Source organism: Sparus aurata, chromosome 13 (assembly GCF_900880675.1).
Source record: "Sparus aurata chromosome 13, fSpaAur1.1, whole genome shotgun sequence".
In the NCBI taxonomy this organism is placed as follows: domain Eukaryota; kingdom Metazoa; phylum Chordata; class Actinopteri; order Spariformes; family Sparidae; genus Sparus; species Sparus aurata.
Genome location: NC_044199.1, coordinates 17,727,054 through 17,755,015, shown reverse-complemented (window position 1 = coordinate 17,755,015; position 27,962 = coordinate 17,727,054). Strand labels below are relative to the sequence as shown.

Here is a 27,962-nt window from a genome sequence, read left to right as displayed (position 1 = left end):
AAATAAGCAAGCTCAACTTGTGACCTGAACACCCATCTTTTATCCTCAACAATATGAGCACTTCTTACGACTTTATCATGTCCTAGATGTCATTAATAATGTAATTTAACCTAACCCTTAGTGTGGAGATTGCCAGTGTTTCAGAACAAGTCTCTTACATAAAATTGAGAACAAAAGAAAATCTCACTCCTAATATCTTTGTTAATATACAGTTTATTCTAGGTCCATAATTATGTATAATTTCAAACCTTCATTTCATACACTTTCTCCTGTATTGTCATTAAGTCTGTTTACATGTCTCAGATCACCTTTAAGATGACACTGTCCGGCACCTTATTTGAAGGGGTTGTAAATTATAATTTGTAATATTTATCCTATTATTATACTAATAGTGGATTTGTAAAATGTATACACATTTCGCACATTTATTGATAAATATTTCAGTGCTCTCAGCAAATAAACCCTAAATAGCTGTTTATGCTTATTGCTTATATGCTAAAATTATTATTTTCTTTTCCTTTTTATATCAATGTTTGTTTTTAATATTCTGTGATATTATGTGGTGATATTACTCTGTGATTTTATGCTTTTATCCTATGTAAGGTGACCTTGGGTGACTTGAAAGGCGCCATCAAACAAATAAAATGTATTATTATTATTATTATTATTATTATTATTATTATTATTATTATTATTCTATATTAGGAGATTCAGACCAACTGAACGTAGGTTCTGTAGTGTCCAGCTCCACTTCTATCAACTTTGCGGTTGCGATCCTTTACCTGCTTTTGCTGCCTTCAAGTGTTCTCGAAAACAACTCGTATGAGATGTATATACACACATCACAAAGACTAGCAAAACAAAATGCTGTCTGGCGTTTAAATTAACAGAATACTGTATGGACAGCAAATGGACACATTTCTAAAAAGCCGTAGTTTCCGACCAGAAATTCTTAAATCCGCGTATACAAGTCGCTTTCAAATTTTCACAATGTCCGAAACGCGAACTTGGGAGGAGACACTGAACGCGTCACGTCATCCGCCGCGTGCGCTCGCAGCATCAGCAGCGCCGTTAGTGAACGGCGATGTGAGTTAACGGGAAAGTTCACTCTGTGAGTCCAGCTGTGTGTCGAGACGGGGATAGTTTTACCAGGCGTGTGTTTCCAGACTTTCAGAAGCAATGCCAACCTTTGGTGGAGCTGTGCCATAAACCAAAAGGTAAGAGACGATGGGAAGGGGGGATACAGGGAACAGGTGTAGCGTTAAACTTGTTCTTTTGGTACACTGCTAAAGGCTACGCCCTGGTGACAGTCTGTAGTTTTGATTGATAACATACTGATATTAAATAGGTCAACGACCACCGCTCCAATGTATAGCCTATGGACCTGTCTATTGACTTTTAACTACACTATTACTCAGAGCAGCAGCTTTTTTAAACTTTACAATAAAGAAATGTGGCTAAGAGTGGCATTGTAAATATAGGCTAGCTACTGTCTCAACGAATCCTCATTCAGCAAGGGAGCACATATTGTACAGGTATGACGTCGGTTAAACAATGTCATAAATACAATCTAATCATTAAGAATTAAAATCTTTGTGAGTTGAAACTATTAAATGTTGCTGGGGACCATTTGAATCTCTACTATAGGCTACTCCTTGGTAATAAAACAAGAACAACAAAACACCCCAAATACATACATTGAAAGTTGTAGTAGTCAATTTACTGGCACAGCACACTGAAATACGACATGGTTAGATGAATTTGGTTTAAAATCTATACCATGTGTTTCAATATACCTCAACTGGAAACACTAATGTGGATCATCACTGGCAGCTTTCCTGGCTCTGGCACAACATGCATCATTTGTTTGATGGGATAAAACCACATGTATCCTGCTGCAGCTTCACTTGCATGCACATATGACAGTCCATGTCTGGAACTAATCAACAATGCCCTGCTTGGCTGTGTCTGCCTAACCCTAAGCCTGCTCTAACCCTTTTCTTCTAGTTGAAGGAAGAGATAAACATTTAGATTAGAACTTTTAAGTCAAGGATGTAAAGGATTGTATATTGATGTTTGTGAATTCCTTCTGGACACTTAGAAGGTCCTATTGATTTTATTTTGAAAGATCACTGTGCTTTGGCTCTGACATTTTCTGATGAGGTTCTGAACTTCAGAGCTGACATTTAGCTGACATAAAAGCATCATTCATTTAGCAGATTGGCAGCACCACATACAGCGTCCCGCTCGCCTATCTCTTGTGTCCACGACAGTCCTGGCTGCCCACAGGCGTGTTAAGAGTTGGTGATGTGAGACAGGAGGCGTTGACTGCAGATTCAACCCCAGTGCCTGTCCATTATATTTGATTACGCACACGATAACCCATATATCACTTTTCAGATATGAATACAAAAAGACACCATGATCACTCTTATGGTTTTTGCATATTTTAACTCATACATGCCGTTGAGGCACATGTACAGTGAACTTGGGGTCATTTCAGCACCACAGAACAAGCAAAAAAAACCCAGAACACTAAAGCAGAGTTTATTTCAAGTTATTTATCCACAATAATGGGTTATATATAAAGATTATATTATAATTGTGATATTAGTTATATTGTGATATTAGTTATATGATGATATGAGACTATATATGGTCTTACGTTTGGATATCATGATATTGTGAAAGGGCGTGTTTCTTTTCCCGTATTTAAAGGCTGCATTACAGTGATGTATTTTCTGAACTTTCCCGACTGTTCCACTTGTTCTAATACTATATGTCTTTACCCACTTAGTCATTTCATCGACATACTTCAATAATCTCACTGTTTTAATATGTTGTGAAAATACCAAAAGCCATGCCTACAGTATTGTTGCAACATGCATATGAATGTATTCGATCAACAATATTGTGATATTTGGTTTTGTTCCTGAGTCCCAGCATTTATCAAGTGCTTTAGAGGACATTTCAGAGTATCAACATATCAGCTATATACCTGAACACACATTTTTTGCAATGATCCGTCAAATGTGCTTATCAAAGGTAAGTACCTTTGAGGCAGGATATTTTACAGATTAACAATAAACTTTTCGTCAAAAATGACCTCAGTGCTTGGAAACAGTAAACTTTACTGGGAAATCATTATAAAGTACCTCAGACACTTACTGCATCATGTTCGTGAACAATAAAAAAAAGAAGTTATCATATTGGGACAAATCGGACAACATAAATGCCAATACCAATACAACGAGCTAGCCAAAATTGGCCATAAATATGCAGTTTTCTTATGAGACAACCAAGAAAATAATTAGCAGGGCTGCACAATTAATTGTATGTAAAACAAGTATGCAGAATTGCAATATGGCTAAGTACAATATCTACAAAGAATCGCACTTTTTGATAAAGGTAAAATGTTTGACACAACAGCAATATAATGAAGTGCTGTATGGTTGCAGAGAAGTCATGGTACACAAAGCCTGTTCTCCAGATGTAAGAAAACATGTTTGTGGTGACATTAAAGGTTTTTCAGTGAAAAATTGGAAATTGTGGGGCAAAAATGATCGTTCCCAATAATCATAAATCAAATCTCAATTGCAGTCCAATAAAATAATTGCAATATCATTTTTGAAGGTATTGTGCAGCTCTAATTAGCAGGTTTATCCATATTTAAAAGAATCACAAGCTGCAGCCCTATTTGCAAGTTGTTTGAGGTATGCAGTTGTTGTCGTGTCTTTGGAGGCATTTAAACACAAGGAAGACAATATGTGTTGCGGTGCAGAAGCTAAATCCAAGCAGTCCACCACTAAAGCTCACTGACACTTATCCTGAAATGCAACCACAACCTCCCCCACGTATGTGCCGGCTCAGGTAAACCAATGCTGCAGCATTGTATGCAGGCACCGATATGTGTGCAATCCCAGGTGCCACAAGACACAGGGCTATACTACACCTTACGTTTCTCTCACATTTCCCCCGCGTTCGGTCAGTACAACTGTGGAGTCGATCAGACTCTCCTGCTGAAACCTTTTCATCCAGTTGGGTCTCCTTTACCCTGAGAGAATTAGATTACTGTACCTCATTTTGTCATTGATTTATAATTTACATTAATGACTCATGAAGGCCAAAAGCCCCTGCCACATACATAAGGATCAGATAAATATTGTAGTTCTATGTCACAGCTCTCAGTCACAGTTTTGTTTGTGGTTTGTTAACAGACATTATATAGCTTGAGGTTACAGCAGTGTATAGATAGTATTTAGCAGCCTCTCTGCTACTGTATGTCTGTGAGAGAGGAGAGATGGTGCCTGTGGGGGTCTGTTTTGTTTTCATTGACTCCCTAGTCTATTGTGTGTTCAGGCCTGCTGGCTGCCTCTGCACATTTTGTTAACATGTTGTTGGTCTGAACTAGATCGTTGCCCAGAATCCAAACGATAAGTGTGAAGAATAAAAGGCACCATGAAAATGTTTTAAATGGAAATTAGTTAGTTGTTTGTTGCCTTTTCCTTGCTGTCATCTTTGTTATTCAGTGGGTTTTTCCACCTTGTGATGTCACCCAATATGTTAACTTGAACTGAGTTATAAGTAGAGATTTTCTCCTAATTGAGTCACAATGGAAAAAAACCCACAAAGTTTCAGAGATTAGTGTTTATACAGCTGACACCCTTAGATTGTCATATCACCTCTCTCATGCATGACTTGTACATTTTAATGGTACAATTACATATGTCTGACACAACACTAGAGATGTATAAAATTGCATGGCCATTTGTCTCTCACAACAGTTTTTGTTTTTCGAAACAGAAATAAGACAGTAATCAAATAATACAGTACACAATGATATATAGATTTAAGCAAAAAATCAGGTATTATTTCTGTCATGCACATGCTATGCCCTTGAATGCCCTCACTTTAGTGGTGCAATGCTCCTTTTCCTACTTTGTTGCCATTGATTTACATTGCACTGAAAGCCCAACTCTTAACCCACAACTACCTCGAAAAATAATGTACTGTAAAGTCCTTTTTTCGAAATAAGAACAGAGAACAGAACAGAGTGTGCAGTATGTGTTTGTATATCCTTAGGGATGCACAGACCAATAACTTAGCTGCCCGATTTTGGGAAATGTATATTGTCTGCTTTTTATTTGGATCTTTCTGTATGTAATAGAGCTGATGCTAGGAAACCAAATTGCTTTCATTGACTTAACAAGCGCGGGACCTATACACTGAGATACAGTAGGTGGTGGTATGCACCTTTAAAGTTGGTTTGTGATTACAGTGAGAAGAGTTGTAATTTGCACAACACATGTTCCACAAGGATTCAGAAAGGAGGGAAAAAGTCTACAAGTCATGTGTGAAGTCAGTTATCCTTTCGGTATTGGCCATTAGAAGCAGGTAATTATCAGTTACTGGCTGAAAAAAAACAACGTATTGTGCATCCATATATATTGAGTTAGTTATTGAAGTTTCTGACAGTATCCTGAATATTGCATAACTAGCGTCCCAATCAGGGGTCATGCTGAAGTTGAGAATGCTGCTCCTTCTAAGGTGACAGTGGCTGAGCAGGGTGTCTCAGGTAATGGAAACCTCAGGAGCCGCTGTCTGCTGGCTGTCACTCGTTTGTCTGCCAATCCGTTTCTGTCCACCTCACCTCCGGCCCCATGCGGCCTCTCACTGTCCACCCACCTCTTCCTGTACGATGACCCTGGCTGAGGCACACGTGGAGAAATCTTCAGAAAAGGAAGTGTGTAACGTTCTCACCAGATGGGAAGAAATGAGAGAAGAGAACGGCTTAGAGATGTCAAATGGATTGTTTACCCCAGAGTCAAGCTGATTAGAGAGGAAGAGATACATTGACCCCCCTACTAGCCCTGAGGTTTCAAGTGGTGTTTTCTGAAATCTCACGATGTATAATTCATGGTAAACATGAAATCACCCCAGGATGAAGTAGCATTTGTTGGTATGAAAATATATACCATGAGATGGTTTAAGATAACATCAGTGTCAGAAAATGGTGAGAAATGTCAACCAGTGTTTCCCAAAGCACAATACAGCATCCTCAAATGTCTTCTTTAGTCTATAGCCTAAATATATTGATTTTAGAAATGAAAAAAAGAGAATGAACAATAGCTCAATTGCTCTAAATGGGATTCAGGAAATCGGATTTAATCTGTAACTGGTGTCCAAAATTTATCTTGTAAGCTTATGGGCCAATTAGTAGGCTATCAAAGTGTATTGACCTCTTCCTAATGAGCATTGTCAGTCACAATTTTCAAACATGTAAATGTCTATCAAAGCTACCATGCTTCATCATCATCGGAGTATAAACTATCTATTATGGTTTTTAAGAGTTATGTTGCTAAGAAAAAAATTCAACAGTCACATTATTTCTGATGATTTGGTTTTTAATTCATGGCACTGCTAATGCTTCATAAGAAGGCAGTGTTCATTAGTCCACAGAAAATCATCCTGAATACTGTTGGAGTCACATTTGTCTGTTTTTTTCGTCTTCACAGGACAATGTGAATGCTTCATGTTGCTGACGATTGGAGAGTGTAGTACGTGCTTTTCACCAGAGGGCAAGACTTGCACAAAATAGAAATTATATTTAGTTTCTGTACTTTTACTTACTCAAGTTCATTGTAGTTAATGAACAAAACATTTGTAGTCAGTCACTCACTCTAGTACCTCCACCAATGAGGTTACTATATGTTTTCACCTGTGTCCATTTGTTTGTTTGTTGGTTTGTCAGCAGGATTACACAAAAAACTACTGAATGTATTTTTCACAAAACTTGGATGGAGGATGGGTCTCTGCCCAGAATAGACTCCATTCATTTTCGTGTGAATCCAGACAAAGGGTGTATGTATCTAGGATTTTTTTCTCACTTTCTTTTACAGTGCAGGATTGTGAGGCAGTTTTCAACATTTTAATGTATCTCGATGAATAATACAAATTAATATTAATACAAATCCGAGATCTGGTGATCTTATATTATGATTAAGCAGTTATGAGTGGTTTAAGATTTAGAATGGCACAGGGCTATTGAGGTGGATCTTGGATTAGGCTTGATTGAATTAAAGGGGGCTGCGGGACCCTGGCAGAGGTATGCGCTGTCCTGAGTGCAATTCTAGGTAAAGCTTCAGGCCTTCATCAGGTATTATTCTGTGCAAGAACTTCGCAGTGATTTTTCAATGTAGCAGACATTGAAAATTCACCATTGGACTATACATAAGCAGGCCAGAGAAATGGAGCTGAACTGTGCTGACTGAAAGTAGATCACCATACATGAGGAACTGAACAGTATGGCAGCGTGCCCACCGTGCTGTAAACTAAACCTTGTGCTCAGTCGAGCTTGCACTGCTGCTGTCCAGATTGATGGTAATATTGACCCAGTGCATACAAGGGGAACAGAGACTGTGCACCACTTGGGTTATCTTTCCGCCATTACGTCTGCATGTGCTTCTCCAAAACCAATTAATTCCACATGGGTACTGATTGAGCTGGTGCAGTTAATTTATATTCTGAGTTACTTCACACAGTGCAGAGATATAGTACAGCTCTTTGAGAGGCTTTGAGAGTTACTACTGCAGAAGTTTAACCTTTTCTGTAGGTCACTTTCTGAAAAGTTAAGGTTAAAGTCGTTTGCAATTGTCTTTTAAGCATCACTGGATCCACACAGTTGAAGACTCTTCAGTCTTTCAAAATAAGTGCATTCTTGCATTCACTCCTGTATCCAGTGACTAACATATCTTGCTTGTGTGGGACAACACACATGTTTAAAGGTTGTTTAAACATTTGCAGAGATTACGCTTTGTGGAAAGTTTCCTTGAATGAAAACAACTTAACTGGATAACTCTTTAACAACCCCTGGTCTGCTTTGTATATACTTGCACTAAAGGTTAAGAGCCCTTATACATAAAAATGTTGTATGACTTAATTTGAAAAGATGAGTATTAATGACTTACAGCTTCTGCTCTACACTCACATATCTTTCTTCGTGTTTTTTAAGGCTTTAGAAGCCCTTTTTTTCTACATTGACACAGAGTGTCCTAGTTATTCCTACTAAAACAGTTAAATCCTAGGAAAAGAATTAGAGACAGAAAGTGTTACTTTTCTTGGTGACAGATTTGGTCTATTCTATCATCCATTTTCATCCACATTGAAACACTAAGATGAAAATAGTATTGGCACAGTGCAGCCCTTAAGTCGCATTCTGACCATCTGTATTATTTAAGGTTAAGGTAATCCAACGTTATTTGGTAAAAAATGGGAAATGTTGGATACAAAAAAGTCATGTTTGTTTACAATGAAGCCTGCGTGAGATACCTTTAATGCCACATTAGTGGTTTGGCCCAGTCTGTCCGTCTGTCTGTATGACTGTGTGGAGACTGGTGGATTGTCTTACACTCTGATTCATTGGGTTCATTGACAGGCCCATAGCAGCGAGCCAAAGCCCTGTGTTACTTATTAAAGGGATGGATCTCTTTCCTTTCTTTACTTGAACTGCAAACAGAGAGACAGTTAAACAGAGAGACTGTCTAACTGTCTTGATTTGTGTGCAACTTCAACATAACAAACATTGTTGCGCTTTACTTAATTCTTTCATACTTTTTTGCTCAAATTAAAAACGGAACCTATAGGAAAATTTGCTTGGAGCTGTGGTCCATAAGACTGAAGGGAAAACATCTGTTGAATGAATTTGCTTTGGTGCAATGTCCGAGTGGCATGAATTTGTACCAGTGGTATGTCTCATAACCATGAAAAAGACTTCCAAAACACTTTGTAGCACCTTTAAAGTCCCAAAAATGTTTACAATTCTTTGGATAATGGAAAAAAAACAACATTTTAGAACAAACAGGGTAGAAGCAGAAGGACTAACATAATAGACAATAACACAAATACCACCAGTAAGTAGCAGTTACAACTCAGCACCAAACATGCAGCCCAAAATGAATAAATTACCATTTAACCCTCTATTCCCAGCTTTCTCTGCTCATGATACTAGTGCTGATGAACAGCAGCAGATTAAGAATGTTGTGATAATCCTTGTCTTGAATATTAACAAAATGATATCAGATTCCTGTAGGTGATATCAGATGGAAGAATTAACTTATAATTAAGATTGCACATATAGATACAACCATTCAGTAATAATAAATAAAAGAACTTAGGATAGACTAACACTTTGCTTATTAATTAGCAAGGTTAGGGGTGTCCTCTCTGGCAAACCCTGACTGATCACGTACACAGAAATATACACATATTTGCAAAAAAATAATGAAAAAACCTCTCCAGAGCCAGTGTTTGGTTTGTCTGTTCTGGGCTACTATAGTAACAAGGCTGTGCAACATTGCGGACTCTGTTGAAGGGGAGCCGCTCCCTCTGTAGATATAAAAAGCGCGGAAACACAAAACAACACAACAACAAGACAGAGAAATTGCATTATTATTATTCTTAATTATTATATCCAATTTATGCCAATACACCCCCTAAATCCTACACATTACACCTTTAATGGAAATAGTATTTCTTTTCACCTTCAAAATTATTTAGAACTGTTATAACTAATATCTTGATATTGATCGTTTAAATGAACCCAGAGAGAATTATGACCTGATTCTGCAGAGTGTTTTAGCATCATTCAGCTCATTTATTTTGGTTTTACAGCAGCCCTTATCCACCAGGTTTCCAGCAGCAGCAGTACAGCTGGTTGAGCACCGAGCAGCAGACAAACACAGTTAGAGACTAACTGGTGAACATTTGAGCATTTAGCTGCCAAATATTTCCCTCACTTGTGATTGACAGATGTTTTGTACCATGTTCACCATCTCAACTTGACCAGATGACAGTATGTTGTCAATAATATTAATTTGTGTATCAATAATGTTATAGGGAGAAATGAGTGGCACCAGGTGATTTATAACCACACAGATAAACTGCATTTCCTTCACAGTATTCTAACATCTAGTTGTGAACACAAAGGTTCCTTGGTATTTATGTGTAGCTAAGATGTTTGTTTTTTCGTCTTGATGCATTGATGAGCTTTGGGTTGTAAAGTCTGAAGATACTTCATCCACTGATGCATTCATTATTATCGTCTTAGATGGCATCTTGTGGTAGCAGCCAGCGGAAGATGTTTCCACAAAGCTGTGAATGACAATGGAGTCACTCTTGGGATTTAAAATGAACCTGTTTGTTTGTAGACAGCTAAATAAATGCTATACATGGGGCTTCTCTGTGCTTAAGAGTAACGCTGGCTTGGATTGGCTTTCTGTGAAATGGACGCATGGTATGTTACCTGTGCATATACAACATTTATTATCTGTGCATCTGTGTGCAAAGAGCTTACATCCAGGAAAGGTGATCTGTGTCAATCTGCAGACAGTTAATGTTCAAGCTGTGCAGTCAATGCTGTTTCTTCCCACCAGTGATGGACTGGTGATCGAGAAAGGGTGTGTGTGTTAACATGACACATTTCAGGTCCTTGCCTCTAAATCAACTGTGGCAGTGGACCAAATTCAACTGTCTTTGGAATTCTCCAAATTCTCTTGCAAAAACATGGCTCATAGGTTTAATCACACATTACTCAGCTGCAAGTCCAAATCAAAAGCCCCTTTTCACAGCCTGTTCAAGGTGGCAATTGTTATGAAATTAATGGATTAGGTCTAAAAAATGGCAGAACATGGTGAAATGTTTCGTTTTGTCATCAACCCAAAGATATTTAGTTGACTGTCTGGAGGAGGAGGAAACAGAAAACATTTACATTTAAAATGCTGGAATCAGAGAATTTTGACTTTTATTTTTTATTTAAAAAAAACACAATTGATTAATTGTTGCAAATCTTGAAGATGTGCCAGTGTAACTGCACACATGTGCCACCCTCTAAACCTGTATTATACCACCTATATTATATTGAGTTATCAGGCCCTTCTGTTAAATCTTGAAGATACATCGGATACTACTTTATGAACTGTGTCGTGTTTCTTTTTTCTTTTGATTTTGTTCGTTTGTTTTCATGCATTGAATTTCATTCTCTGCCCTTGTCTCTTTTTTGTGTCTTTGCACACTTTCACTTTCAAAAGATTGTTTTGATAAATAAATAAAAAATCCTTGAGGTAACAAAAGTTAAGCTGCCTATCATGCCACAGAATCTGACAGGTATGCTCGAAGCCATATTAGAAAGGATGTCATCCACTGGTTCATCTGCACTAAAAACATTTGAGTCACTAACTTTTCTCTGCAGTTGAACATCTGGAGCAATGTTGTGTTTTATGTCAAGTTTAAATGAAATCACATTAATTTCCTATTATTGACGCTTGAATGCTCATTCTCTGCCTCACCCGAGTGCTGTGCTTGTCAAAAGGAGCATCCTTCATCTGACAGTACCCCATGTCAGGGTACAGGCAGGAAATATTAAACTGTTGAAGGTGCTAACTCCCTTTTTTGTTGACACTCTTATCAGTGTAAGATAACCCCAGGCAATCACTTATCGGTGGTGCTGAATGATAGCAGCCGTGTCAGAGGCAGTAAGGGGAGATGAGCTGCCACCCAGCTCTCTGTCCCTGTGTGCTGAGAGGCCAAGCAGACCACAGATCTGTCAACACCCCGGGACCCCCAATGACCAGCAATAACCAAGGCTTTGTGCCTTATGCTGTGCACTTGTCTCAACTTTTAACATGAATGTGTAACACATTTAAAGCTTTTTCATCCTTTTTTGAAGTAACACACATTTAAATGCTCTGTTGAGTCAAATCAAAGAGAGTTTACCTTAATAAATGGTACTGCAGACGAAAGCTCTGATCTTTGTACGAGTGGCAGTAATTGAGCCATTTATCTCTCTATTTACTCCATCTCAACTGGAGAGACTAGGAAGTACTCTCTTTATGTCTGGCTGATGAATCCACCCAGCTCCTCTACTGAATGATGTTTACAGTGCTGCTCGTAGGTGACATGAAAGGAAGCGATATCCTGCTATATTTAGGTGAATGCATTAATCAATAATGCATCCAGCTCTTCCAGCACTGGCTTCTTGATTATCTGGCACTCACATGTTGTCCTCTGTAGCCCTACAGAGCAAATCTGGATTTGGACCTTAAGCATGTTACACATATTAAAACAAATATGTAATACAAGATGCTAGTTAACTTTTACTGATGCACTTTAAAAATGTTGAAGCATTTGATCACACATATGCTTTTTGATTAATTGGTGTGTTATGTGAACATGTTTGTATGTGTGTTTTAAATGAAAGAGTTGGCTTTTGTTGTACAAGCAAGCTGGTGCTGTCATTACATATAATGATATTTTAATACGTTTAATAGGGCCACCATATTTAGAATTGTTTTGGAAGGAAGATGTATTTTATGGTCACTTTGTTATTAGTGCACTATTGTTGTCCAAAAATGAACGTTGAGGAAGTTATTTTTGCCCCCCGCCCCAGCACTCACTAGTGTAAGGTGGCCCTCTGTCTGAGGTCGTGGTAACCATAGCAGGCCTTGGAAAGTGAAATGCGATGCGGCGGGCCCTCTGTGCTGTGTTTCTGAATCACAACTCCATAATGAGCTGGCAGAGCTCAGGCTGCATCAAAGATGCAGCACCCCAGTATCTGTTTCAACTCACGCTGCACAATAGTGCAGTGTCACCTGTACAGGGGGAGTGGAGGTGGTGGGCCTGGGAGGAGCACAGAGAGACTGAAAGCTTTCTACCACCCTGCTCCACTCACACCAGTACATCCTCAGATGAGCTCACTGTGTAATCTGCCTGGTAGACGTTACTATGTGACTGTCCCGTCCCTGCTTTGACATTGTTAAGCCTTCCTTTAGTCGAAAAACACTTAATGATCATAACGCACATTAATTATACATGAGGAAGATAAAGTATAGTTACTAAAAACAAATAGATAAATATAAAAACAATTGGAGGTTTCTGGGAAAAATCATCATGACTCAGACATGTATTACACTTTGTGTTGTCAATTGTAAATTGAGGGATTTAAGTGGCAGATTTAGCTGTAGAAGAAAAGATGAAAACTTTGTATCAAAATAGGGTTTGTATCAAACAACATCTTTAAGGCTAAAGAATCAGCCTCAGAAATTGACAGTGGATAGTAATTAAAGGCAGACTATGCAGGATAAGACAATTGCTGTTTGTTATCACACCATTCGAAGAGTAAATTATTCTAGAGGAAGATTGTTGAGTTTCACTCCTAGGTCATCAAATACTGATGCTTTGGGTTAGTGGCTTTCCAGCTAACCCATCAGAAATGTCCCAAACGTAGCAAAATAGTAAAGATAAACAGGCAGTGGTTAGGAGTCTCTGCAGACACAGATACAGTCACACACTTCTAATGAGTCATAGGTGATGTTTATTTTTGTATGTGTCTATGCATTTTTTGTGGGGGAGATCCTGCATAGTATACCTATAACTGTTTTTGAACTGTATCAAAGTAAATCTTTGACAGGGCTGTAAGACAGATATTTGAGAACAGTGTAATGCTTGGTAACATTACAACCCAGTGATTAGTTATAAGACCTGTAATGGCCAATAAATAACACACACACACGCATGCACACACACACACACACACACACACACACACACACACACACACACACACACACACACAGAGTGGGTGTCACAGAGTGACAGGTTAAGGTTCCTCTCACTGTGTGTCAACATTAGCTGAGATAAATAAACTGTCTGTCTGACTATAGTCTGGATTTTGACTCTTTATAAGTTTGCAAATTTGTTTTCAAGTAGTGTCATCACAGCATGAACGTGTTGAGACAATGCTTCTGCTAGTAAAAGACTGCCTGAGTCATGAATTAGCACGTAGTCATTCTTACCACCTGTGCTCACTGATTAGTGCCAGAGAATAAGAACCACGTGATCTGCATGGCTTAACAACCTGGCTTTAGTTTCTCTGGGGTCATTTTGATATGCTGTTAAGATCACTCTGTTGGGTCAGTTTACTTTTAACCGCTAATAACACGCCTTTGTGTTGGTGTCTAGGTGTAAAACAAAACAAACTGCATTCTGGCTTACTGTGCTGCACTGTCCAACAAAGACATCCGCGAATCAGCATGTGGCTGATTATCAGTTTTGCAGGATGAAGAGATGGTGCTCTGAGAAGGACCTTCGGTTTTTCACTCCTTGTGCAGAGTTGTTTTACATCTACATACTTTTGTCGACGGTGTATCTTTACACAGAAAGCTGAGGTGCTCTACATTTGAAAATAAATCCCTTTACAGTAGTGTTAGACCTCACATTGGCTCCCTTAAATGTTTGTTCGCACTTCAATAGCTTTTTTTAAACAACAAAATAGGCTACTGCCTGAAACTCTTTTGCACGCATGTCAATATTGTTTTAAAATTTTACATCATTACATGTTATGTGTAACTTAACTAGACTAGGCTATCTCGTTTCCATTACCTTGCGTTTTTAAGTAGCCGCTTGCCCCTCAGAACAGAGTAACAAGAAGCAGCTGTTTAAATCCCCCTCTATGAAATGGGACGGCGCTTCAAGACCCTAATACCCCATCAATTGTTGCTGATTGGGTGTCCGTGAACAGAAACGGCCGGGCATTTTCCAATATGCCGTCTTCAGCTGTGGTAATATCTTTTGTGTTACTGTGGCAATCCTGACATTATGATCATAATGGCATGTGTAACTCATCTGATGGAGACTGAAAAGCATGGAAGCTCACAATTAGTTCACAACTTCACGCTATCAATCAAGTCATCAAATAAAAAACAACACTGCTTCACTACCTGGCCACTATTGGTGCTTTATAGGCTAATAGCGGCTTGTGCTCTTACACTGCCAGTCTGCACTGATGTTAAGGGAGCGGTATCAAGTGCAGCAATTTCACTGCTGGACTTGAGTTAAATTTTGGGTGTCATATGGCATTAAAGGTTGGGAATGCAACTTTGAAATATGTCAAAATGTCTGACTGTCATTCACAAATCAGCAATAACAATTTTGGGAGGGCAATGTTGCCCAAACACTTCACCCTACCCTAACAAGGATCAGGACACAACACCCCTAGGTTTTATGTCCAAAACAGAGAGGTAGGGCTAAGTGGAAGAGGCCCAGAGGTGTATTGGGATTGGCTCTAAGAGTCTGTTTACTGAGGCAGTTCTTAAGCAGTATGGTACATTGAGCAAAATGCTAATGTTGCACTATGTACAGCTGAGGCTGATAGAATTGCCATTAGTTTCGCAGGTATTTGGTCATGTCCCAAAGTACTCGACAAATTAAAGTTTGACCAGATGATGTGGCCAGAAGTCAGAGGATCATATAAGTATTATGATCATAATTTGTATTTGTAAAAAACAAAAACAAAAAAAAAAACAATAAAAATAATCCAGAATCCATCCAGTAGTTGTTGAAATATTTCAGCCTGAGCCAGTGTGCTGGACCAAAACCAGGCAGACCGCTGTGTAAAAGTGAAAGATTCTCTAGACAGAAATAAGGTAGACATAAACTGTAAATCTGTTACACCCCATTGTTTCCTCTGTTCCTCAGGAGAGTCCTCTGACCCAACGAGTGTCTCCCCCAGTGACTCCCAGACCCTCCTGACGCAGGGACATCATGGGACCCCTCCCCTTTCACCTTTCCCCACTCTTATTCCTCCTCCTCTCCCTCCTCCTCCTGGCACATCCATGTACCTCTTCCAGGCCCCAGGTTGTGGAGCGAGCGTCTGGCCCCGAGCAGCCTCAGTCCTCTGGCAACACTACGGGGTCTGGCAAGCGGACGTGTGCGGACGTTGTAGTGTGTAGACCTGGTATCCTGCTGCCAGTGTGGATGCCAGACAAACCTCCAGTGGGGGAGCAGGCAGGGAGGGCAGTCATCTACTTTGTCTGTCTCATGTACATGTTCCTGGGTGTGTCTATCATCGCAGACCGCTTCATGGCATCCATCGAAGTCATCACCTCTCAGGTATTGTTGAACTTCATATTTATAAGCAGTAAAATGCAGTCATACTTAATTTGATACAGAGCTTTGATGTTACATTCTTACTTTGTCAATGATTAGTTGGTCGGTCCCATTCTACTTTCTCGGTTTGTGGTGGATGTGAGGGATTCTTGGGAGAGTCATTGTGTCATTATCCCACAGTGGCTGCTGGTCAGCAAGAGTTATATAAGCTTGATTGCAGAAATTCTTAAATATATTAAAGATGCACGATGTAAATGGTGTGTAATAATTTATGTTAGCATGCTATCCAGCTAGCCAGAGTTGGTTTAATTCACAAAATGTCTATTATTCCTACACATATTTTCCTTACCCAATAGAAATATATGACAGTTTCTCTATTTTACTGAACTAAGACAAGATAAATTGTCTCGTTAACCCAAATTTAAGCACACTTCATTAAAACTGGACATAAACTGTTCAGCAAAGACCTCACCCAGTGTTGGTTCTCTCTGTTCAGGCCTTTGAGAAAAGTAGACACTGAAAAAAGATGCATCACAAATCCTGGAATCTCTCTATGTTTCCTGTTCTTTTGAATACAGTGGAAACTGCAACTGTACAATCTTCTCAACTGTATTATATCTGGTGTTTTGAACATTGTCATACTGTGACATTTAAAGTGATTCAAATAACTGAACTTGTGTACAATTAATTAATTAATGAAAACACTGTTCACATTTTCACAAACTTGTGTCCTTGTAGGAGAAAGAGGTGACCATCACCAAACCGAATGGTGAAACGACCGTGACGACAGTGAGAGTCTGGAATGAGACTGTCTCCAACCTCACACTCATGGCCCTCGGCTCCTCAGCGCCTGAGATCCTGCTTTCTGTCATTGAGGTACAAACTACCCATGATATGCTTTTAACATATCCGATCAAAGAAAAAAAAAATGTGTCTTTAGCTGTAAATGTGTTTTTTTCTTTTCCTTTCTTACATTTTTAAAAACATGCATGAACTGCTTAGACTTTTTTTGAGTTTTTTTTATGTGACTTTGTTCTGTGTCTGTTCATTGAATGTTTCTCAGGTGTGTGGGCACAACTTCGATGCAGGGGAGCTCGGCCCAGGCACTATAGTGGGCAGCGCTGCCTTCAATATGTTTGTGATAATCGGTCTGTGTGTCTGGGTCATCCCTGAGGGAGAGTCTCGCAAGATCAAGCACCTGCGAGTGTTTTTTATAACGGCTTTCTGGAGTATTTTTGCCTACATTTGGCTCTACCTCATACTGGCTGTCATCTCACCTGGGATTGTAGAGGTGTGTTTTGTTGACTGTATATTCACTTCTAATAAATCAATGTGTAAATCAGATAAACCTCATACTGCCTGTATTACCAGGTTTGGGAGGCTGCCGTGACGCTGCTTTATTTTCCGGTGTGTGTGATCTTGGCTTGGATTGCTGACCGCCGTCTGCTCTTCTACAAATACATGCACAAGCGTTACCGTGCTGACAAGAGGCATGGCATTGTGGTGGAAATGGAAGGTGACCTTGCGCCCAAAGGCATTGATGTGATCATGGATGGAAAGTTGTCAGATGGGAGTTCGTGCCCTGGAAACTCCTCCAGTGTGACAGTCTCTGTGCAGACGGGCAATGAACTAGATCAAAAAAACGACGAGGTAAGACAAGTGACTCAGGGAGAAATGCTCTTGTAGACACACACACTTGAGATTAAATTATGTGAAATCATACCTATTTTGCCTTTGAGTTCAGACTTGGCATTTATTTGTTATAAAGTAATTAGAGCTCCTTATATTAAAAGGTTTGGGCAGAAATACATCTGTAGTGTTTTTTAAAAGAAAGGACTAAAGGAAGAAAGCTACTCGCAGGGGTACATCCCTGTTTAATGGGAATTTAAAGAGAATACCAGGCTAGCAGGGTTCAATCCCAGCAGGAGTCTGACTGGCAGGAGTGCAGACAGCAGGAGTCTTAACAGCAGGATGTTGACCAGTACGAAGATGAGCGGTAGGCGGTTCTAAAGTTTCCTTGAGAAAGATCACTGCATTACTCTGCAAATTGCACTTTTTAAAAGTATTGTCCCAAGACACACCAACACTCTTGTCAGTATGAACTAAGCTATGTCTTATCATCACACCAAACCCTTTGCACACAACTGGTGTAGTCACAAAACTTCTGTTGTAGCTGCCACTACTAAGGAAGATCTGAAGCAGTTGATGTTTTCAAGAGCATTTTTACAGAACATTTGGCAGTACATGTACATTGCAATAAACATGTTGTGTTAAAACTGGTTTCCTCTTGGACAGGTGGTCCGCATCCTGAAGGACCTGAAGGAGAAACACCCAGACAAAGACCTGGACCAGCTGATTGAGATGGCCAATTACTCTGCCCTGGTCCATAAGAAGAAGAGTCGTGCCTTCTACCGGGTTCAGGCAACACGCATGATGATTGGTGCCGGCAACATATTAAAGAAACATGCTGCTGAGCATGCTCGTCGCTCAGCAGGCCAGGATGCTGACATGGCCACATGCTCGCACATTTGTTTTGAAAGTGCCCAGTACCAGTGCACAGAGAACTGTGGCACTATGAGCATGGGGGTGATCCTTGATGGGGGCACAGGCCAGAACACGTTTTATGTGGATTATTGTACAGAAAATGGCTCTGCCAATGCCGGCGCAGACTATGAATTCAGTGAGGGAACCCTGGTGTTTAAGCCAGGAGAGACCCGCAAAGAAATCAAGGTGAGCATGGGAAAAATTTGGCAGTGAAAAGTAGCCATTTTACTCAACGTAAAGGAATTTGTTATTCCACTCTGTTTCCAGTTATTCTTCACCGCTAACTGTCAAAATATCCAAGATACAGAAAATATACAGTAAACAAATTATGCAGATGATGTTGCTAAACTATACTAAGGGCTTAATTTCCAGGTCAGTTCCTGTTAGTAAACACACCAAAGCTGGCTCATCCATCTGGGCTCAACAAGCGACACAGAGAAATCTATATGCCATCTATGTGCCTTCAATACAATGTTCTCTTAGTTTGTGTGAATTTTTAATGATTTCAGACTGTAATAGTGATCATGCCACTTATATTTATGGGAGCCCAGAATAGTAATATGGAGTAAAGGACTATACATGAGGAGTTTGACCATACAATACTCATACAATGTGCTCTTCAGGTGGGCATCTTGGATGACGACATCTTTGAGGAGGATGAGCATTTCTTTGTGCGTCTCAAGAACCTGAGGTTAGAAGAAGGTAGAAATGAAGGGACAGGGAGTCCACCCAAGGGTAGACTAGTGGAGCCGCTGCTTGCCACCATCACTATCTTGGACGATGACCATGCTGGCATCTTCACCTTTGGCCAGCGAGTGCTGCGGGTGAGCGAGAGCACAGGCACTCTGATGGTGACAGTGGTGAGGAACTCAGGCTCCAGGGGCACCGTTGCTGTGCCCTACCATACAGAGGATGGCAGTGCCAAGGCCGGGGTGGACTATGAGGAGACCAGAGGGGAGCTGGAATTCACTAATGAAAAGACCAGGTGAGGCACAGTTGTCAAGCAGACTCCTGCTGGGATTGACAATTTTTTGAGTCTGATACATTTCCTGAACATGAACATCAATCTGTTCCTTTCCAGTTAGGTTGCATCTTCCCACTCTTAAACATGATATACATTAAAACAAGGATTTTACATTATCAAGAGCTGGTAATATGATACCATTGTAGGGTTGCAACATCATCATTTTTATTGTTGATTAATCTTTCAATTGTTTTTTCAATTGTTTTCCCCAAAATATTACTTAAACCGATAAATCGTTTATCAAAATAGTCATCAATCAATTTAATGGTGGACAAGTTGATTAGACTGTTTGATTGTTGCAGCTCTAAAAGATTGCCTATGTCAACCAAGGCCATGTAAAGACCAAAACCAACAACACGTTAGCCTGTCTCTGTACTTTCTGACTCCCCTTTTAGGTATCTGAGAGTCAATCCCAAGCACAGTAGTTCTTACCAATGACATTCATCTTTAAAATTTGGCAAAAATACATAATTTCCTGTTTTGAAAAGGGTAAATGGTTTCCTGGTAATTTCACAAATGCTACTCAAATGCAAGTAAATTAAATTTTTAAAAACACCTAAGACAGTGAACAAGAAGACTTCTGTTCTCTCGCAGTGTTGACACACAGCACCCTCAATGCTTTTAATTTGGCCTATTAGTGCTTAGTTTAGGAAAGGGGCACCTGAACCTCACTGAAAGATTACGATGGGTTCTCAGTCACCCACTCCAAGTGGAGTAGGTCCTATTAGACAGAATTACCTGATGACTTGACACCCAAAGATAATCCCGTCACCGATCAGGTGTGGGAACCTCCAGTCACCCCATGTAAGCTGACAGATCATTTTCCCATTAAATTTTCACGTTATATAAGCTGTGTTTGAACATGGACTAATTGTACACTTAGGTTAAGATTGTCATGTAACATAACCCTTCAACAGATGCTGCACAGTAATGGGTGAAAATGTGTATATTGTATGTAATGAAGAAGTATAATGGGGTGTAGCCCTGTTATTTGATCTTTTTTTCAGCTGGGTCCATTATGCTGTCTTTACATATGTACTCTCCTTCCAATCTGCCGGGAAGTCTTCAAAGTATTTCACTAATGAACTATACAGACATTGATTAAGCAAGGTAATGTGTCTTTTAGTTTAGCTGTATATCTTTGGCACATTGAGAAGCAAGCGCACACTCTGTTTCAGTCTGCATTATTTAATTCCATTGTTCCATTGTGATGAATTATTTAGGTCACTTTAATTTGCGTTGTGATTTAGATGGTAGACCTTTGGTTTAAGATGTGGGGTATTGTGTATTTATGCACCTTAAAGTTCACTGTATTTAACAGTACTTAATTCTTTGTTATATAATTATAAATATATACTGTATGTGTGTGTCTGTGGGTGTGTGCATGCTTACATATCTCCAGTCAGGCCTTAAAAGTGCGCATTATAAATGTGGAGGAGTACGAGAAGCAGGAAAACTTCTTCATTGTGCTCGAGGACCCCAAATGGCTGAAGCGAGGACTCTCTGGTAAGTGTGCAAGCTTTAATGTCGGCTGATGATTGATGATTATGGTAATGAATATCCATTGATTGTCAAAGAAAATTTGGTCATTTACACTAACAATAAAATAATACACTCCAAGTGGATGGCAGAAGAATCCAAGATCAAGTATCACAACAAAAACAATAACAACAGTAGCACAGGTGGCTGAATGCTGGCCACCTGCGTCACAGTCAGTAACCGAAGATTACACGCTGCCATTCACTCAGTCTCTGTTTCAGTGCAGCATAGGCACTGCAGCCAATTATGAATTTAGTATCCTTTAGTTGCCTGTTCCCTGTAACATTAATGTGTTAAAAGGATGGTGCGGGAATTGGATATGTGCTCATTAGTGGAGGCCATAAAAATCAATTACATTAGTTTGTAATGTAAAGAAATGTAATTCATCAGGTGAGAGTGGAAGGGATAACAGTGTTTTCAGTTCTGTTTCTGTTTTAGGTTTAGATTGCATTTTAGATTCTCTCAAGTCACTCTAATGTATTCGACACTGGGAATAGAGATGTTATATTGATTTGAATTATTGTCTGTCTGTATTCACAGCTTTACTGCTAAACCAGGGTAAGAAAATTTTCGTGCAGGTTTTGGTGTTAAAGGTGCGATGTGCAGTATTTTTAATACCAACAAATTACTGTGAAATGACAGCCTAGGGCATGAATGACTGTAAAATAAATAAATAAACAAAAACTACTGAACAGATTTTCACAAAATTTGGATTAATGGTGGATCTTGGCACAGAATGGACACCATTTACTTGTAGTACGGATCCAGATAAAGAGATGACTCAAGTAATTTTTTTCTTACTTTCTTTAACTTCCTGAAAAAGGACATTTTTCATTTTTTTTAGTTTATTTGTCAGAAGACAATGCATGGATCTTGAGACAATGCATGAATCTTGATGAAAAAAAAAACCTGGGAGGATCAAAATAAAAATTGTTTTATATGGTATTGGATTAGGCTTGATTGATTGAAAGGGGACTGTTGCGCCTTGATATGTGCTCTACTGAATTCAATTCAGACTGCTATTCTACTCCATTTATCCTTTTTATAGTTTTTTTGCTGTAATATATTTATCAGAATATTATTATGCTGGTTAATTGTTAATTGCTTATTGGTTAAATATGATCACTGGGTGTTGTCACTGTGCAGCAAGCTGCTTGTATTGGTTGGATGGGGACTTAAGTGCATCTTTGGCTATGGCGTATGACCGCCTCTGAGGTAGGGCCAGTACCATTGCTGCGGTTGGGGTCTGTCAACAGGATATGCCCAGGCATTTTGGGATTATAGCCATTTTTCCTGATCAGAAACTTGCAGGCAGTGGTAGCTGTGCACAAACCTCTTCAAGTTATGCCAGTCATATTTTTAAAGTCATAGGACCATGAGACTATGAATGGGGTTTGGAAAAAAATCCTATTGGGTCCCTGTTTCAACAGGAAAGACACCAAATAATGGAAGCAAGATCCTCTCTAAATGCTACACACAACACCTTTAACGTACTTTGAAAGTGTGTGCAGAGTGTGGAATGGTTTCTTCATCTTTATGCTTTAGGTGTGGGCCTGTATCCTATGCTAAGGTTTTGGATGCATGTGTGTTTTGTAGACAACATGATATTCTAAAGGCTTGATAATAAAATATCTCTGATCCTGGACAGGCAACCCCACACCTGAGGAAGAGGAAGCCCGGAGGATCTCTGAGATGGGCAAACCCATCCTGGGGGAGCACAGCAGGCTAGAAGTCATCATAGAGGAGTCCTGTGAGTTTAAGGTGTGTAACTGGCTGATAGGCGACATTAAAACAACTCTGTACTCTGACAAATGGATCTCCAAATACAAGGGATCAACAGGTGTATTTCAAGTTCATCAGGAAATACCACAGTTTTAACTACCATCAGTTGAACAAACACAGCTAAAAGGAAAGTTTCAACTCATTATTATGACTGCATGTTTATAGACTAAATCTAAATAATTGGAGTTTCTTCAAACAGACATTTGCACATATCATTGCTCTGCGTTATTGCAGACAAAAAAAAAAACTGTGTTGTAAGCATGTTGAAGTGTTTGTGTTTAAATGAATTAACTGCCTTGCACCCTCTTACACATCAGACTCCCAATGGAGTACTAGACCAGGTACAGTTTCTACCTGCATGCTGAGTGTGTCTTGTCTTATCTTATTTTCTCATTAAACTGTTATTATACTCTCTATTTTAATCTTTGCTAATCTTAATTGAAGTTGCAAACAAGTCAGAGTGTATTTATTCATGTGTGTGGTGTATTAAATGTTTGGGTCACTTTGTTCTAAGTTTAATTGGAATTCTGCAGCAGAACAGTGAAGCCATGTGGATGTACTGTAAATATTTCACACTGGGCCTAGTCTGCATCAACTAGTCTATGAAAAGATAGACCTTTTGAGATTAGTTTTAGCCTTTTTAATCTTTTTTCATTTTCAGATACTATATGTAAATGAGTATCTGCAAACAGCCTCATAAAAGAAGGAAAAGAAGACGATAGACAAGATGTATTAAGTTTTAGGTCTTTATACCCCAAACCTATACCGTTTGGCGGTAGAAAAGCAAGAAGAAAGAATATTTTCAAATGAAAAAACCTTATTTACTTTGTTTACTCAGAAGAGATCAAATGATCAATTTGACCTTCAAACCAGCCTCCAAAAGTGCTTGAATAGATAGTATTTTCTCCGACAGAAATGTAAACCTATCTGTTCTGTGTCTACTATTATGAGCTATGTCTACCTCTGTCCCATTATTGACCTATTTAATGTGGAATTACAGAGCACAGTGGACAAACTCCTGAGGGACACAAATCTGGCTTCAGTTATTGGCACTCACTCGTGGAGAGAGCAGTTCATTGAAGCCTTCACAGTTAGTGCAGGTCAGTGGCTGTTATGTTGCTATGTTGTTATGTGTTCTTATTATATTCATTGTTTTTGTGGATCTATGAAATTAAGAGTATTGATCAGAGGCATAGTTGTGGAAATTTAAATTAATATTAAAAAAAACTTTTTGTTTCCTATTTTTGAGACTTTGTGTTGGATATATGTCTGATGGACCATGAACAGGATTCACAATATGGCTAAGGACGCTAACAATGAATAGGGAAGGAATTTCTTCTAATGCGCTACATTAGGTAGACATTCACAAGTTTTGTGTAATTCACAAATTTAAAACAATAGTTCAGTATCACTCATCTAAAGCTCACGAAACGTGTGAAAACAAGAGGTTGTGGTAAATGGGGGGTTACATGCTCGTCCAAATGTTATGCTCATGTGCTTCCTGAAGGAGAGTTAGATGAGAAGATAATAAGCCAGTTGTAAGAATATGTAAGAATTTAAGTTTAAAACATTCAAAAATAACCCTCTTGGATTTTACTCTGTATGTACTGTACTTTTCTAATGTTTTTTATGTTTGTTTGCTTGTTTGTTTATTTGTTTGTTTGTTTTTGTAAGATGCTGTCTCTCTCATCATGTGTATATATGTCCTCTCTTACAACAAATTTAACATGCATTGTCTCTAGATTTACTCATCTATTTTTATCATTACTAGTGCAGTGCCCGTAAGAAAAATGTATTCCTACAGAAAAGTGGGAGGTTAAGTAGCTTTTTCATGGATGGCCAAATGAGGCTGTGTTTGAAGGTGGGACGTCAAGGATATTTAGGTTTGTTGTGAAATCCGATATTCCAGGGTATAATTGGCCGTTTTTGACTATTTTTGAGTTTGCCATTATATTTCACCTTAAAAAATATTTACTTGGTGTCATTATTTTCAGCACAACCTCACATGTGTGACTGTACAGTTATTTTTTTATTTTGACATACTGTATTAACACAATGGACCTAAAATCACAAAAAAACATAAAATCCGAGTAGAAGAAGTTAGATTTTTTTACTGTGAAAACCACAAATATGTTTAACAAACCTTTTTTATTACTTATAATGCAAATATAAATTGTTGTTTGCTAAATATGTGCCTAAATTTAAAACATTTACAAAGTTATTTGTAACTTATTACATTTAAATGCAGGCAATGCTCATTCAGCAGTCTCCTCATTGTTTTGACTCATTAAACAAAAAAACGACTCCACAACACACTAAACACACTACACCAAACACTACATAACACGCTAACTATACACTCCAAACACGCTAAATGTCACAAATCTCTCAACTCTCATCATCGCTGTCTCTATCGCTGTCACTATACCGACCGTCGTTGCCTGTTATTCATCCACCTTTATATATTTACTTTTTGGGGTGGGATTTCTGTTCTGAGTGTTTCTGTATTTCTTTGTTTTGTTGAGAAAAAAGCTCAATAAACAAAGTAAAAAAAAAAACATTCAAAAATGCACCACAATTATTAACAGGATGTGAAGAAATAACGGTTTTGATGTGATATCAAACACATCTATGTTGTGTCTTGCAGAGATATCTAATGAAGTTAGCATGTTAACCACCTAGCCCCTTGCCACTTTGTATCTCAATAGTAGCATAGGTGACAGAAAACATCAACAATCCCCGGTGCTCTGAGCTCCCAGCCAGGCACAATCCGCTAATATGACCGCCGGCTGCACTGTTAACTGAGCTTACTAGCTAATGGCAGCTACAAAGCTATTTGTTACTCTGGCGATATGCTGTCCCCTATTTGTTTGGAATATTTGACAAGCAGCCAATTCTCACATATTGCACCTTTAAATATAAGGCCAAGACTACAGAGGCCATTTTGAAAATGTATCCTTACATTAGAATAATAGATTATTAACAATGAAAATGGCAAAACCTACCCCAGGACCCTTGACCTGTCAGTCAGTTGCTAGGTAGCTAATGAGCACTAAGGGCGCTCCGCATGTCAGAACAGGTGAAAATTAAACATAAAGTGAGAATACTAGTTTACAACACATATCAAAGAAATCAAAGGACATGAGATGTAAAAAAAAACACACACAAAAAGAAAACAGCTGATCTACACAATAATGAAACTGAATATATGACAGCATGGGGTTACAACTTTCCTCTTAACAGATTAATTTTACAAAACAAGTTTTCTGCTGCTTGGCCCAAAATGTTGCTATACCAAATTGCTGCTTTGTATGATTTATCTTCACTGTTTCTTCTTTAAACAGGTGATGGAGATGAGGAGGAGCAGCGAAGTCCCAACTGCTGCGACTATTTCTTGCACATAGTGTGCATTTTCTGGAAGATTGTGTTTGCTTGCATCCCACCCACTGACTACTGGAATGGCTGGGCATGCTTCATAGTGTCAATCTCTGCCATTGGTTTCTTGACAGCCCTTATTGGAGACCTTGCTTCCCATTTTGGCTGCACTGTCGGCCTTAGAGACACTGTCACTGCGGTTGTCTTTGTAGCACTGGGGACCTCACTTCCTGGTAAGTGATTGACAGTCTAAGTTTTTGCAATAGAAAGTCAATACCCAATTGGGAGGCAAAAAAAGTAATGGAATAATAATGTCAGTTCAATTTATTTCAGAAGTCTTAGCCAGGGTAAGAAGCACTGAAAGGGTCTTGTGTCGGATAAAGTATTGAACTCTCTGTGCTCTAACTTCACTCTTTTTTTCCAGATACCTTTGCTAGTAAAGTGGCTGCCACCCAGGACCAGTATGCAGATGCATGTATTGGAAATGTGACAGGGAGCAATGCTGTTAATGTGTTTTTGGGCATCGGGGTGGCCTGGTCTGTGGCTGCCGTATATTGGGAAGTCAATGGTAAGGTCTTCCGTGTGGACCCCGGCTCACTGGCCTTCTCCGTCACACTCTTCACCATTTTTGCCTTCTTCTCTATGGGACTGCTGATGCTACGCCGGAGGCCGTCCATAGGCGGCGAACTGGGAGGCCCGCGGACCACCAAAGTCCTCACCTCACTGCTTCTCTTTGGACTCTGGTTCCTCTACGTCCTCTTCTCCAGCTTGGAGGCCTATTGCCATATACAGGGCTTCTGAGAGAGCACAGCTGGGAAAGTAATAACTGCACAATAACTAACACATCACAAGGACATTTACTGGTACAGTACTGTTACAGTAACTACCACTGAGAAGACCTATCATCACTTGACAACTGCTGCCATGGTTCATGAAAAAATATATACATACTCTAGACTTGCACATTCACATCTTTATGTCACATCCACTGCAGGACAGTTCCAGTCAGTAGAATTGATTGGGACAGTAATGATAAATGAAGCAGACTGAATAACATGTAGTGACTGTTTTTGATAAATGGTCAGCATGTACTTTGTGAAGTCACTGGATTTTGCTTGACACTGGCCTGATGCCTGAAGGATCGTAACCTGAATTTCGTCTTGTTTCTCCTCACGCTTACAAAGGCTGGGTCAGATTAGCCGACCCTAATGTAGTCATAAAATCAATGACAGCTGCTTTTACCTAGATGAGCAATGTAACTGATGATACATAGCTGGTACATGAGAATAATGTTTGCAGAATATCACTGTGCTTTGTGTTATTGCAGCACAGACTGTAATTAATGTATATCAGGACACAACTTAGTGTATCAGCTTATACAAAGGCCACTTGTCACAGGCAAGAGTAGAAGCTCCAATTCCCAAAGTTTGGTGTTGTCAGTAAGCATTAATCCACAATTTGGTCCGTTTGTCCAGTTAGAGTTAATGGCTAATGTAGTGTAAAGCAAAAGTGCTGTTACTATGGTTACCTCCAGTTTTTGCGCACCAGTTTAGATCAATAGTTAAACTGTTGACTGGAAGTGTTTGAGTTGTCTTGGTGTACAATTTTGAATAAAACTGCTAGCCAATCAGAAGAAAGTATTTAACTCTGAAAAAAAAAAAAAAAAACCCACTGAGCACAGATTGATTATAACCTACAGTTTGGGAGATACACTGCTGTTGTACAATAAATCAATATATATTGACATACAATATATGTA

At 39.1% G+C, this 27,962-nt stretch overlaps 1 protein-coding gene across 2 annotated transcripts; it reads left to right on the top strand.

Annotated features, from left to right (window-relative positions):
* Positions 1-1,073: 1,073 nt before the first annotated feature.
* On the top strand, positions 1,074-27,875 carry slc8a2a (solute carrier family 8 member 2a). Of its 2 annotated transcripts, XM_030437230.1 has the most exons (14): positions 1,074-1,217; positions 15,529-15,942; positions 16,678-16,815; positions 17,003-17,230; positions 17,311-17,589; positions 18,235-18,669; positions 19,107-19,468; positions 20,910-21,013; positions 21,587-21,604; positions 22,695-22,807; positions 23,146-23,169; positions 23,829-23,928; positions 26,173-26,436; positions 26,628-27,875. In XM_030437230.1, the coding sequence occupies exons 2-14, from the start codon at positions 15,595-15,597 to the stop codon at positions 27,002-27,004; spliced, it is 2,790 nt and encodes a 929-aa protein (XP_030293090.1). In that variant the 5' UTR covers positions 1,074-1,217; positions 15,529-15,594; the 3' UTR covers positions 27,005-27,875. The 2 variants fall into 2 exon arrangements, with proteins under 2 accessions (XP_030293090.1, XP_030293091.1); XM_030437231.1 differs by lacking the exons at positions 21,587-21,604; positions 23,146-23,169.
* Positions 27,876-27,962: the final 87 nt, after the last annotated feature.